At 43.8% G+C, this 15,120-nt stretch overlaps 1 protein-coding gene across 1 annotated transcript in view; it reads right to left on the reverse strand.

The window, feature by feature from the left end:
* RUNDC3B (RUN domain containing 3B) overlaps positions 1-15,120 on the reverse strand; it is a 1,007,829-nt gene that overhangs the window by 484,918 nt on the left and 507,791 nt on the right. The window contains exon 4 of the mRNA XM_078663594.1: positions 7,845-7,930. Coding sequence (XP_078519720.1) covers positions 7,845-7,930 — 86 coding nt within the window. The remainder of the gene's footprint in view (positions 1-7,844; positions 7,931-15,120) is intronic.

A 15,120-nucleotide genomic window follows, 5' to 3' on the forward strand; every position in this document is an offset into this window, starting at 1 on the left:
AGAGACCTCCGGTGCTACAGCGGCGGATGCTTATTATCTGTGCGAGGGCACGGTGAGCTGAGGTTTCTGGGAGGCCGGTGGAAATTCAGGCGGGGGTTTATGTAGGCAGTCCTAGATCATGGAGGGCTTTGTAGGCTTGGGTCAGAAGCTTGAATTGTCATCTTTTCTGGATGGGGAGTCAGTGGAGGTATTTCAGGTGCCGGGTGATATGGGTTTTCCTTGGCATGTGGAGGATCAGTCTAGCTGCTGTGTTCTGGCTTGTCTGGAGTCTTATTAGTTTGGTGGTGGTGCCTGCATATAGTGTGTTGCCGTAGTCCAGCTGGCTGTTGATGAGGGCCTGCGTCACCATTTTTCTGGTGCTGATGGGGAGCCACATGAAGACACTACATATGGCTTCTTCAACATCCAGCTTGGTTCAGCCACTCATTGCCAAAATGTGGTAAGTGACAAGACCTCATTAAAAATAAAATATGCTTACTTAGATAAGTAAGTGTGCACTGGGATAAGCCTCATAGCGACAACCTGGAAAAAACTCAGACGTTACGATCTGCTATTTCCAAGACATATTCTACAATACATTCTACATTCTAAACAGGCAAGACATCAGTACAGCTCACATTTCAAACATATCAATAAAATGGTGCATGCAGACAACACTACATGCACACATAGTATAGTAAAACACAGTATTCTTCAATGTCAAGATTAACGCTGAAAGATGCTGCTTTCAAGTTGGCCGATCAACAGAGATCTAACAAAGTCGAAACGTAAACTTTAATAGGAGACCAGATCCAGCAGTAAATATTGGAGAAACAATGCACAACATTTAAAACCATGCAGTGGGACAACAGTTAGCAAAATTGTTGGACTATTGACCTTATTCGTCCATTACCTCCTATGTAGAAGCAACATTTCCAAACTGGGGCGCCGTGATGCCCCAGAACCGGACGCACAGCTGATTTTAATGCATCACAAAACAATGCCACAAATATACTTCTTTTCTTCAATGTTTTATTTTCTTCTTCAATTGTCTCCACAGTTTGTCTTTAACAAATGTTAACCCAGTTGTCACATGAGAGACACTTATGTTTTTTGCTATATCCTTAATGCCACAGAAATGCCAATCCAGGCCTTATCTTAGAGCATGGAACGTACATAAGTATTCCGCCACTGTTGATTCCATTAACCCAATGCATTTCGGGCCTTCGCTGGCCCTTCGTCAGGGGTACTCTACAAATTAAAACATTAGTGTTAGACTGTGTCCTATGTAGAAGAACATGCATGAAATATGCCAAGGTTTTGCTTCAGCCATCAGGGGCACTTAGGGCTATGTGGGGCCCTGCCTCTAAGCCAGTTGATGTCAGAACACTCTCCTGTCCATTGCACACCTTGCTTCACATCACAGTGCAGTCCTGGTGTCCACACCACCGTCCTTATGCATTATGGTACATGGGGTTGCTTCTGTCACCAAGACGTGCCTAGATCATGCCTGGTAATGGGGCTCTATTCAGCATCACTGGTGTTGGCTCCTATAGGTATACGGGCTCATCCATTGTTGGTTTTGTTCCTTTTCTCACTCTCAAGTTTGATCAGAACTCCTGTTTTTCCTAGCTTCCATTATTGTGTCTTTTGGTTTTACTAGTCTTTTCCTCTTGAAGTCCCAGTTTAGCCTTCTCTTCATTGGTGGTTCCCTCCAACTGGTTGGTTATACACGTGGATCACTCCCAAAGCTTTTGCTCCTCCCCTGAGCGTCCAGCTATATCCGTCCTGCATGATCTCTGTGTAGCTCTCGGCAATAATCTTTACTGTTGAGGCTGCAGGTGAACTGATTTGGTCAAGCTTCCAGGCTTGATCCCCGATTCTGGGCCTTTGATTCTCATTACTTGTTTTGCTGCTGTGGCTTTTCTGTTCCTTTGCAGCCTCTCCACCTCTTTTGTGCCACGGTTTCTAGTTCTGCCTACAGACCCCAAGTCCTGCTGGTGTGCAGATTCCTAGTTTTAGGTCCAAGTGTCACTTCTGTGTGCATTGTTCTTCTCCTGTCCTTGATCGTTTGTAGCTTCCCTTCCTTGGATTTCAGCGTTCCTATATTTACAGAGTCAGGTTCAGCCCCTTTAAGTTTCCAGTCTTGCTATTCCCTGACCCCAGTTTCTATAGTTCAGCGGCATGTGCGTTCGACAATTTTATCCTCTTTTGTCTTTTGCTGACAGGCTTATTATTGTTACAGAGGATGCCAATGAACTTATGAGGCATGGTGTCTCCTGCCGAGAAACTCACCCAGCACTCTTCTTCCATGATAGTCTTTCAAGACTCTGCTATTAATTACTCTTTGCCTTATTGCAAGATATTTTTCCTTCCCAGAGAGCTCACTTTTCACTGAGCACATCAGATATGATAGTTTGTCTATCAATCCTCTGCTCTGTAGTTTCTGCTGCCTTCCTCTAGTTTCTTGTACAGCATATACCTAGTATTTATAGTTTCCCTTTGAAGGGATTATCCAGTTCAGGACCAGTGTCCCGATCCCAGTCCACTCCAACCTGTTCCAGTCCTCAGGGTCTATCTTGCTCTTCTCCTTCCAGACTTTATGGTACTTACTTGATTATACAAAAAGTCCTCCTCCAGAATGACCTCGCCCCAGCAGAGAGCAAGCTCTACCGCTTGGACTAGTCTTGATCTCAGCAGGTTCCCTGACAAATATTACATCATGACCTACCACCATATACAAGCAAGCATTGGCAAAGCCAATAGGCCTGGTCTTGGCAAGAGTGCAACTTTTTTTGCAGGTATTTTGCAAACCTGTAATACGCTAAAACAAAGTGGCAAAAATAAAAATGTATATTAATAAAACTAAAGGAGTGGATTAGCAACACCACACCATGCTTAGCAAAGAAATGCTTTCCCTTTCAGGCAGCTGTGCACATGTGAAGAGGCAAAATGTCATAATTTATATTACAATACTACCAGTTCATGAAGTTGGCTGACCCACTGCCCCATTCTATATGCTGGGATGGGTGGAAGCAAAATGTGAGTGACTCATGAACAGAGTAATGTGGATATCCAAAAGTCCCTATCTGTATATACGTGTGCATTTTTTATTAATGATTTTTGGGGGAAATCAAGAGGATGCAAAACAGCTAAAGGGGTCCCTAGGCCCAACCCAAACATTTTAACAGTATAACTTAAGTAGGTGCAGAAAGGAGAAGAGACGCCCAAGCACCAGATAAAAATAAAAGCAATAATGGGAAGAGTAGGTAATAATTATAACAGATAGACAAGGGTATCCATGGATGCGTCAGCTAAAATATTTTAGTAATGACATCTGGGAGCTCAATGTATAAAATCAGTAGCGTAGAATAGCAGAAACTCTTAATTATAGTTAAATGTCACACTACATTGAAAAGTAAGGAAAATGGACCAAAGTTGGTGCATTTAACACATCTACTTAGGTGTCGCATACAAAAAAAAAAAAAGAATGTGCTGGAAAAGCCATAGCATATTTATGTTTAGTGACACTGGATACAAAGACAACAGTAAATATAGATGTGTATGATAAAACACTGACTGAAGCTTTAAAACATTTCTATTTGTAATAATCCTAATAAATTAATAGGTGAGAAGCAGGTGTCCCGCTTTAAAACTTCTTTATTTAAAAGCAGGGGTCTGACAAATAAAGAGGTGCAGTGTAAACCTGGTCAGAAACAAAGAATAAAAGATGTACTAAATGTATTAAATGGTTTTGTTGTTGGTAATATAAAGAACTGAAGTGGCTAAAAGTAACAGCTGTTTATAGTGCATAGAAACTGGAACAGTGCTTTATGTAGCGTTATGTTCAATAATAGTTTTTATTGCAGTTGCTAGTGAAAAAACAATACGAATACAGTGAACTTCAGAAATTAAAATGTTCAAATAAAAGAATGGCAACAGTTATACGTCTATTAATTCCTGTCAATTAAAAGACATTTCTGCTGGCCAGGCGTTGTGTAAACATTTCCCAATGAAAACAAACGTAAACCTTCAAAAACTATATGGAACCCGAACTCTGGAAATAATGTTATAGATAACAATTGGTGAAACGGATGCATAACAGAGTTTAGTTGCATTTTACTAAATTAATAGCATATTGAATAAGCAATTAATGGCCACCTTCCATTAATTTTAACAGCACAACATATTACAAGATATAAGATATGAGCACCATGCATTCCGCTTTGCCCAACCCTTACAAAACATGTATGTCCATTTCTCAAAATGGTCAATAAAGGGCGAAAAAAAAGCAGCCCAAAGACTGGCAATGTGTGACTTTATAGCCATATTTAAGCATAAGTGCAGCAAAAAAACAAAATCTTTAAAAAATTTGCACATTATCATACAACACCCCCGTTAAATTAGGCACAAGAAAAGTCTTCAAACAATAAAAAAGTGAAGAAGATCAACAGTTGGGAGTTGTAGACATCAGTACAGCACGCAAATATATGGTTAACAAAAACGATGTAAAGCTTACCTGCACTAACAAAAACAGCACCCAAGTTCTATTATCAGTTCAGTATCCCAGTACACTTTCCTACATGTGTAAACATTTCCACATGTACGTATATCTATTATATTGTATTCATTTTCCTGAAAACACGAGGCCAACAAACTGTTAAAACTTCCTCTAGGCTAGACCTACAAAAATGAGTCTGTAGCATGACAAACTAAATGCAATGGATGTTAATTGTTCATGTGGAAAACCATACTTAGAATTATTATTATTAGTAATATTTCTAAAACGCGAACAATGGCCCATGGACGTCTCAGCGCTAAAATACCTGTAGTATTTAACCAGAGAGGGGGGAGCTGAATTTAATGATAGAAAAGCCAAGTCTTGAGTTGCTTGCGAAAGAGCCAAAGAGAGGGACTAGTTTTAATCGAGTGGGGCAACGTATTCCATAACTTAGGGGCTGACACCAGGAATCTTCTGTCTCCCCAGGAAACTGTTTTAGTACGGGGAACCACTAGATCAATTAGACTGGAGGAACGTAGTGTTCTGGAGGGACAATAAGGAATCAGATTTTGAACAAGAAAAGCTGGGCCCAGGTTATGCAAGGCTTTGTACACAATACAGAGAGTTTTAAATTTTATTCTGTTTCTGATGGGTAACCAGTGTAACTCTCTGATGGTGTCCGAGGCGGATTGATATTTGGGATTTTTTCCCAAGAGCCTAGCAGCTGAATTTTGTATTATTTGCATTTTATTTAGGACTCCTTCTTGTGCATTTAAGAATAATGCGTTACAGTAGTCCAAGGTGGACAATACGAGGGAAGTAACCAGGGTTTTACCAGCTGTGTCAGGAAGGAAGGGAAGGATTTTTTTGATGAGTCTCAGTTTGTGGAAGGCTGAGGAGGTAATCTGGTTAGCATGTGGATGAAAAGTGAGGAGGTCATCGAAGAGGACTCCCAAATTCCTCACCTTGCTAACAGGCTCGGGGGGAGAGCCTAATGACGAGGGCCACCAACGGGATGGGATGACCACTCCGGAATCAGCTGTCCGAAGAGGACTACTTCCGTCTTATCGGAATTTAATTTTAGACAATTGGAAGCCATCCAGCTCCCAATTGCTACCATGCCTAGTTTGAGATCATCAGCCATTTTATGGCCGTTGTTCTTGATGGCCAGGACCAACTGAGTGTCATCTGCATAGGAGGTAAGGCTCATCCCATGTGCACGAATGATATTGGCAAGGTCCGACACATAGATGTTAAAAAGTGTCGGACTTAGGGATGAGCCTTGAGGTACTCCACATGGCAGAGACAAGGTGGAAGAGCGAAAGGATCCCATTGTGACCACCTGAGTTCTATCGGCCAGAAAGGAGGCTAGAAGTTTCCTGGCATTATTTTGGACACCCATGTTTTCGACACGGTCGATCAAGACCGCATGATCGACCGTGTCGAAGGCTGCCGATAAGTCAAGCAGTATCAAGACTGCTGTACCCCCGGCATCGCGGATGGATCTAATATCATCCGCGGCTTTAATCAAGGCCGTCTCCGTCCCATGGAATTGGCGGAAGCCAAACTGGGATTCATCAAGTAGATGATGTTGCTCTATGAAGGCCGAGAGCTGTAGATTCAGAGCTTTTTCAGCTATTTTTGCCAGAGCTGGTAAACTAGCAATAGGCCGGTAGCTCTTTGGATCTTCCATGTCGAGATGTGGCTTCTTTAAGAGTGGTTTAATGAGTGTTTTTTTTAGAATGGCTGGATAAATGCCTGTACTAAACATGGCGTTGCAAATTGAAGTGATGGCAGGAAGAACCACCTCGATAACAGGTAATAAGACTTTGAATGGACAGGGGTCGAGTGCAGAGCCTGATCTAATGGTGGATATAATGTCCGCAATCTGGGAACTAGAGATTTCTGCAAACAGAGAGAATGGGTCCGGTATGAGCAGCAGTCGACAGATTAGAAGGGGATTTGGTATTTTTGGCAAAGGCAGAATAGAGGTCGTTGACCTTGCTGAAAAAAAAGCTGGCTAGGGCGTCACAGAGAGATTGGGAGGGAGGTGGAATCAGATTAGGAGAGTGACCTGCTAGCTGCTTAGTGGTTTCGTACAGAGCCTTGTTGGAATTTTTTGCCATTTCAATTCTGTCACTAAAGTATTTTTTCTTGGCCTCGTCAATCATAGTTTTATATTTAACCACTGTTTCTTTATACTTAGTTTTGGTCTCTGCTGAATAGTTTTTTCGCCAATGTCTTTCTTTGTTCCTACACTGTTGTTTTTGTATTCTTAGGGCCTCCGAGTACCAAGAATTATAGCAATGGGTGAGATCACAGGATTGTACTCAATAAAACTGCAAAACCAAATGATAGGATGGTGCAGAATTGGACTGTATTAGATTTCTATAGAAGGCAATGGCAACACTAGCAGGCCCAGGTCACTTTGACCCACAACACGGAGGAGGTAGGAGAAAGACAACTCTAGGGATGAACAATGCTGGCAAGAAAGGTGGACATTTATAGATTGCCCGAGGTTCATCCTCACTGTTCTTTGTCATACAGGATGCCGCAGCAGAGTGCAGTCTGGGACTCCACAACTAACTATGATACCAGTAGAAGACACAGAGGACGCTGTAGTGAAGCACAAACAAGACAAGGGCATAGGTAGTGATCTGCTTCCTTTTTTTGAGAGTCCACAAGACATGATTTCATTGAACACACTCAGCTACCAAATTAAAAATTACAAATACATGTAGCACAGTCTGAGGAATGGGTCAAGCTAAACACACCAGAAGATCTATTTAATGAGATATTGCTGAACCCCTGCCCTAAGCAGCAGCCAGTCTTGTGGTACACACAGCTGAGTGCAAGAAGAATGAGTCTTTATTCAGAGTGCTGGCGGGCTCGTGAAATTTAATAAACTATTTTTCTGAGAAATTAGGATCCTAAAAGTATAATTTCTGTAACGTGACAACCTCATGGATTCATGGACCAAGGTCAATAATGAAGACAAAGGAAATAACAAATGTCAGGAACCTTGGATAAGAAACTCTAGATTATGCTCACAGTGAGTAGCAGGCCACAATCCTAAACCAACGACCCTTCCAAAAGGGACTTTAAATAATATATGGCCACCAAGGAGAAACGTCTGGAGATTTGAATATTTTGAACATATAATAAGCCTGTTTGCTTTGTCATTTTCGATGTTTAGTAAAAGTGTTTTGAAGTTCTTTTTCTGACACAGGTGTGCTATATAAATGAACGACAGAGTCACTGAGCCCAAAGAAGAACTCATTAATCATATAGTACATTGAAGAACTTATGAGAGGATGAATTCAACTTCCGGTTACAAATGCAGGATTAAACAGACAATGAGTACCTAGTTGTTTTGAAGTCTCTCAGAGCTGTAGACACGTACTCGGACAACCTTTTTTCCATTAATGCCACTCGGATCCAGGCTCTGCCCTGTGGAGAGAGGAGGAAACAATAGCAAGGGCTGAGCGGTTCATTCACAGGGTTACACAGAGCATTCGTAAATATGAAAAGCAATCTAGTACAGTTAGAGGTGATGATCCCTCTGACTAGGGATCTAATCAGCAGTCCCACCGTCACCAACCCACGCCAAGCCACAACGAGCCCAATTATATGGAAAAGAATGACTTAAAAAACAATGGATATTATAACTCGAATGTCTGAAACATTAGTATTTTAAATGCTCCATTATTAAAAGGTGAAAGTGTAGTCATTAACAAGTTCAGTTCATGTTGATCTTGTAATTTATTTCAAATGCAACAGGACATGTTGCAAACGATGAGGAAGAACATATTATAAACTTTACGTTTACACACGCTAACATGCACCCTTAAGTCTATGGAAAGATTTTTGCACAACAGCTATTGATAGGTTATTTAACCAAGTTTCCATCTTCGGCCTAAACATAGTTTTTCCGAAGTGTAAAACATTAATGCACATTCATGAGAGAGTGAAGATGGGGAGCAGCCTCCCCTCTGCGATAAGGTTACAGTGACGTCCCCTTAATTACTTTAACTAAGACCTATATGTGGAACAAAATCCCCACTAAATCGACACTTCCTCACAATATGTGTCATGGCGAAAAGGGTCAGAGTTTAAATACTTCAATTGCTACAAATGGCTCAAGAGGGCTCATGTTTCATTATCGGGCGATAGGCCTTGTGCAAAGGACCTTTATAAGGTTTCAAACAGTTGCACTCATCTCACTTTGTTTTGAGAAGTATTCTAATTTGTTTGTAGTTCTTCCTGGCACGATCACATTAGAAATCACAGTATTTATAAACTAAATGTTATTTATTTTTAAATAAAAAACAGTGCAGTCTAAATGAATCCAAAAATAGCAGTACTCATATTATCCATCCATTTGATTATGATAGTCCCACCATCTCTCCCAGATCTTCCTCATTAATGTAGTTGGACTCCTCTGTTTTAGGGCACCAATCATTCGCTTGCCACCATTGGACAGAAGGAGGGGGCCTGGAGATGTCCATTGTCGGGCGATGCCCCTTTTGGTAATCATTGTCCAAATACTTACCATAGTGCGCTCTCCTCCACAATCCCGCAATATCCTCCAGGATACCGAGCTGGGCAATATTGCGAGATAGGTTCACAGGTCCTTCTGTTATTCTAGAAAGATTGGTAATTAGTTGGCATCAGTATTTTCCCTTGACAGGGCATATCCAAACCTTATGGAAAAAATTGCAGTCTGTAGCATTACATCTGAAGCATGAAGACGAGGGGATCTTACCCACTCACCATAACTTACTTGGGGTGAAGTAAGTGCCATGAAAATAATGTAACTATCTAGGGAGCAGACGCAAGGCTAAAGCAAGATTGTGTGGAGCTATTTTGGAATCCCTTCCGTCGCTCTCAACTATAGGGCCCACCACATTTTAACGGGTCTCTTTAAGTGCCAAAAACTGGGCAGACAAATTTTCAGTTAAAAGGTTGTATGTACGAGATCCCTTCCCCAGTGGAGCGAAGGTACCTTTGGCCTCTAGCTGGGTATATTCAGAGTGATCATTCAAGGAGATTTGGTGGTAGTCCAGTGCATGCTGCAGCTGCAAGCATTTGCAGAACAGGGTTCTGTGAAAAACGAATTCATTATGAAAGATCTGGAACATATTCATTTGTTTGCTATGTCAGACAACGAGCAGCTTTTAAATCCCAAATAGGAAACACCACTCAAACCCTTCCAAACGGTGCTATGAAGCGGTCATTGCCCCTCTGAAATGGGTGCTACGAAGAAGACATTGCCTCCCCCAAGAGGTCTCAATCGTGAGTTTTCTGTCCCACCCAATTCAGCACAGTATCAAACTCCAATTTAGAAGAGCCACCCGGGTTACTTCTATGAGTGAATCTGGGATATTGTCCCCGAACAGTAATCCCAGAATGTTTTATTGACCAAATTAGGGCTTTCAATAGGAAATGCTGGGCCCTATTGTCTCCCATACAGCCAATCATTCATAAACAAGATTTGTAATTTAAGATGGAGGTCAGCCATACCCAAACACCGTTATGAGTGATTTGAGTGTTATGCAGGCTCTGGTATGCCTATATTAAAAACAAAAATGTGCCTCCTCCTTCAGGCTTATGCCAAAGTACTGAAAACTAAGATGGAGATGGAGATGGAAAGACTGGATTGAGCCCCGTCTTCCTACCTCATTTGAATGGGTCAAGCAGGGTCTTTGAACAGACAACCCTTAGGCCTATGGCTTCACCATAAGTCTCTAACATGTTGAGCAGTCTAGGACCCCTTTCTTTGGGAATGGCTCATAAACTGGACCACATCATCCAGATAAAGCACAATACGGTTTTTCAGATCTCCTTTCCATGAAACCCATACACCTAGGCATCACATCTAATAAACACCGCCAGGGGCTCGATCGCCAGAGCAAAAAGAAGGGGCAATAAGGTACATGCCTGTATGGTTGATCTCTGAATAAGGGAACAGGCGTGAAAAAGTGCCATTTATTTTTGCTTGGGTTAGAGGATAGAAAACAAGGTCCAAATCCCACAGTACTGTGAACTGGAAAGACCAGTTAATGGAGTCAAATGCTTTATCATAGCCTCTAAGCATGAGGACACCTGATTGTGAGTGCATGGACCTGTGCTAGAATGACATGAACTTTGCGGATGCAGTGTCAGGTATGGAGTGCAGGATAAAGCCACATTGGTTTGGGTGGACAAGTGAGCAAGTGATGTAATCACCTGCAAGAGCCAATTACACAAGACCATAGCGCAAATTTTCATCTCCACATTAATGAGGGAGACCTGGAAGTATAAGGGGCGTCTTCTGGAGGATGATCAGGTTTATGAATGACCACAATTGTAGCCAGATTAAGTTTTAGTGGAAACCTCCCTTTCTCTTTGACCTCCTGGTACATATGTAGCAGCTGAGGAGGGAGGAACAACTTAAGTTTACTATAGTAATTGAGGAGGGAACCCATCTGGTCCAGGTGTTTTACCCTGATTTATGTCAGTAATGGCCACTTCTATCTCTTCTACTATAAAAAGTTATTACAAATCATCACTATTTAGCGTGCTTAGCATCTCTGGGGGGTGGGGGGGGGACGGAGGGAAGTAATCAATGAGGGGGGCAGGACGTTCAGCCTGGGTCATTCCTGCAGTGCATATAGTATTTAATTATAGGAGGAGGAGGCAATCTCAACCTCTGTGTTGACTGCTTTCTCAGTCTCCGTTGGGTTCACTCTGTTTAAGATCTCCCTGGAAGCGACACCTCTGGTTGCCAGGCAATATAGCAGTTTTCTGGATTTCTTCCCCCCACTCGTAGAGCCACCTATTTGAGGCAATGCAACACTGATGAGCTTCCTTTGGGCAGAACTTTTGCCGGGAGGCCCTAACAGTCACTAGTTGGTGCTAGAGCCCCTCTCCAGGGGCTTGATCATGTAATAAATGTTCAAGCGTGAGAATTTGTGTCTAAATTGGTGTCCTGTTTTCTATCCGTTTCTTTGTTTCTTAAAAATGCATTGGTTATGACGTATTCCTGGAGATTCTACCAAACTGGTGTTAAACTCATAGTAAGCGAGCACACCATGGCAACCAAGCATTCAGAAGCCACATTGAGCAGTCCCTCAGTCAGCCTGTGGGCACCAATTGTAATTGCAACTGGAAAGTGGTAAGAGATAACTTGGGGTAGGATGATCAGCCATTATGCACAGCATCTCAGTAGCTAGGAGAATGAGGAAATCTATTCTAGACACGGTTTTGTATGCAGCGGAGATGTGGGTATATTTCTTGGCCCAGGGGTACCATAGTCACCACACAATCCTAAGGAGGATGTCCAATCTGCCAACACAAAAGACCCATGAGGGCTTAGAGCTCTTGCACCAGTTGAGTCTAGAACTGGATCCAATACCACTAGATGCCCCCTCCATTGAAGGTTAAGCCTTGTGGTAGTCCCAGTACTACAGTCGACATGGGTAGACTTCAAAAGCTACAGTGGAATGTATGTGCTGTTAAAGTTCTATTGCTTCCCTTCCAGCCAACCTCCCACACCACAAACCTTCCATAGACATCAGTGGGGACCTGAGAAACTAACAGGGGAAAGGTTTTGTGCAGTAAAGTGGGCGTGTCCCTAGATCCTCCAGTGTGGCCAGAATGGAATACGGTGTCTTACCCAAATAAACCCAAGAAGTGGCAGTGTGAACCACGAAGGTGAGTTTCCTGAAGAAACAGCACAGCGGGCACTGGGGCTTGGCAAAATCAGAGCACTGCACTCCTCTTGATATCATTGAGGCCACTGATATTCCATAACATCACACCAAAGGATGACATGTGAGCCATAAAAGCTGGGAAGGCAGTGTTACCCGGTAAATGCCCTATTACTTACCAGTAATCTTCATTACTCGTGGCCCTGTTGTCCTCATCCCATTCATTTACAAAGAGAGATAACCTATCTCACCACAGAAAAAATGAACGAAGGAATGCTGGCCCTACCACACTACCTCCCTCTGGGAGTACATAAGCATACCTATCCCAGCACTCCACCTGAAAATACCAAGTCCAGACGAAGGCTGGCAAGGCAGGGAGTGAGGGAGGGAAGTAATGAAGGGGACAAGGACAACAGGACCAGGAGTAATGAAGATTACCAGTAAGGAATAGGGCATTACCAACAGGTCCCTCCTGTCCTTGTCCCCTTAATTTACAAAGTGAGAATACCCTAACAACAACCGGCATTCATCCAAAACAAACCACTAGGACACAAAATGCTGCATACTCTGATTTATTAAACAGCAGAACAAGAAATTCAGGCGCACACAGCATGTAGAACCCCCAAACCAAAATTAGCATCATCCCCCCCCAGCAAAATCTAGAGCCCATAATGCCTCGCAAAGGTATTAGAGGACGCCCAAGTGGCTGCCCTACAGATCTCAGACAGGGAAACTCCCTGAATCTCAGTGCAGGAAACTGCCGTGAGTAGACTGCCACTGCACCCCAGCCGGAGCAAGTGACCCAGAAAGAGAGTAAGCCAACCCAATCACCTGTTTAAGCCAATGACCAATGGAAGCCGAAATAGGCTTATCACCACGGGAGGAAACTCCCCCCCAAAAAAAAGGGAGCCAGACTTCCGAAAGGAACTTGTGCGATCCAGATAGACATGCAAAGCCCTACACACATCCAACAGAGACCAAGGAAGGTCATCGGGAGAGTCTAGATCAGCACTAAAAGCAGGCAACACCAACTCCTGTGAGCGGTGGAACAGAGAAGTCACTTTGGGAACAAAAGGGAAATACAGCCGAAGAACCAACACATCCTTCGAAAAGGACAAAAATTGTTACCGAGCCATCAGAGCTCCCAACTCCCCCAGGCGATGAGCCGAGGTAATGGCCATAAGAAAGACCACCTTAAAAGTAACAAACTTGATGTCCACCTCAGACAAAAGCTCAAAAGGAGGAGCCACCAAAGCTATTGGAACCAAAGGCAAATCCAACAACAGAAAGAAAGACTGCACCATAGGACAAGATAAGGAAAAACTCCGCAAAAGATGACACCAAATCTTCCACATCCGAAAAATTCCCCCATGGAGAATGGAAGGCCCATGTAGCGGCCCACTGAGCCCTCAAAATGGAAAGCGCTAATCCTTTCTCAAAGCCCTCCCAAAGGAACTGCAGTACCTCCTGCAAAGAGCAAGCCAAAGGGGACAGACCCCCGAGCCAGACACCAATGCTGAAATTATCCCAATGACATCCATAGGATTTCAAGGTGGAAAGCTTACGAGACTGCTTAAGAGCCACTGCTAAATGCTCCGGAAACCCAGACATCACCACCCCTGCCTCTCAACTTCCATACCAACAGCTGTAGCCAATGGAGAGACAACATAGGAGCAGACCTTAAGGGAGACAGATGGCAAGGGAGAAACCAGGAACCCTGCAAAGCCAACAGCCGCAGAGAGGGGAACCACGACCGACAAGGCCAAAACAGAACCACCACAATCAACTTCCGGGACTCCCAGCACAGGCGAACCAAAAACCGGGGAATCCGAGCCAGTCGAGGTAACACATAGAGGAGGCTAGATGGCCAAGGTCAGAGCATCCACCCCCAAGGAGCCCTCCTGACGGACCTGGGAGCAGAATCGAGGCAGCTGGGCATTGTGCGGGAAGCAAAGAGGTTGAAATAGTGAAGACCAAACCTCCAGCACACAAGCTGAAAAGCCACTGGCATCAGAGACAATTCCCGAGAGTCAGGGAAAAAATGGCTGAGAGCATCCTCCACCCCAATGTCCACACCCCAAATATGAACAGTAGACACAAACAGATGCCCTTCTGCTCAACAAAACAAGGGAACCATCACCGCATTCAGAGACGTGGACCGGAAACTCCCTTGATTATTCAGGTAGGCCACTGACACCATGTTGTTGGGAACGCACCATCACATTGCGCCCCGACAACTGGATGTGAAACCCCATCACAGCCCTTTACCCTGTTGTCAACTCCCTCCAATTGAAAGAATGCTGACACTCCGGAAGGGACCAGCAACCCTGAAGACACAGAGAATCCAAAGCCGCTCCCCTCCTGAACAAACTGGCATCCATAGTTAGGACTGCTGGAGGAGAGGGTTGAAGAGGCAGACTCCGAGAAAGATAGTCCGACACCGTCCACCAGAGCAGGGCAGGGAGGATGGAAGGGGACACCAGTACCCAAAGTGCCAAATTGCGAGACAACATATTGCAAAGAGCCAATAAATACAAAGACAGAGGATGGAGGTGAAAACGAGACCAAGCCACAGTAAACACTGTCACCACCATGAGACCCAGAAGTCGCAACCAAAGGCAAACGGGAAAGGAACCCCCCTCCCAGAATCTCCAAGCAACGGACCCCAAGGTCACCACCTGAGGGACCATCAGGAGCACCCTGTTGAGATAGGTCCAAAAGCGGGGTCCAATGAAAGTCAAGTCCTGAGAGGGTTCCAGCTGACACTTGGGAAGATTCAGAAAAAAGCCACGAGCCCTCAACGCAGAGCACACCACTTCCTGATCCACAAACAACTGGTCCAGAGAGGGAGCATGAATCAACCAATCGTCCAAGTAAGGGTAAATCAGGATACCCAGGAAATGCAAGGAAGCCACCAATGGAGCCACCACCTTGGTGAACACCCGCGGA

Source organism: Lissotriton helveticus, chromosome 10 (genome assembly GCF_964261635.1).
Source record: "Lissotriton helveticus chromosome 10, aLisHel1.1, whole genome shotgun sequence".
NCBI lineage: Eukaryota > Metazoa > Chordata > Amphibia > Caudata > Salamandridae > Lissotriton > Lissotriton helveticus.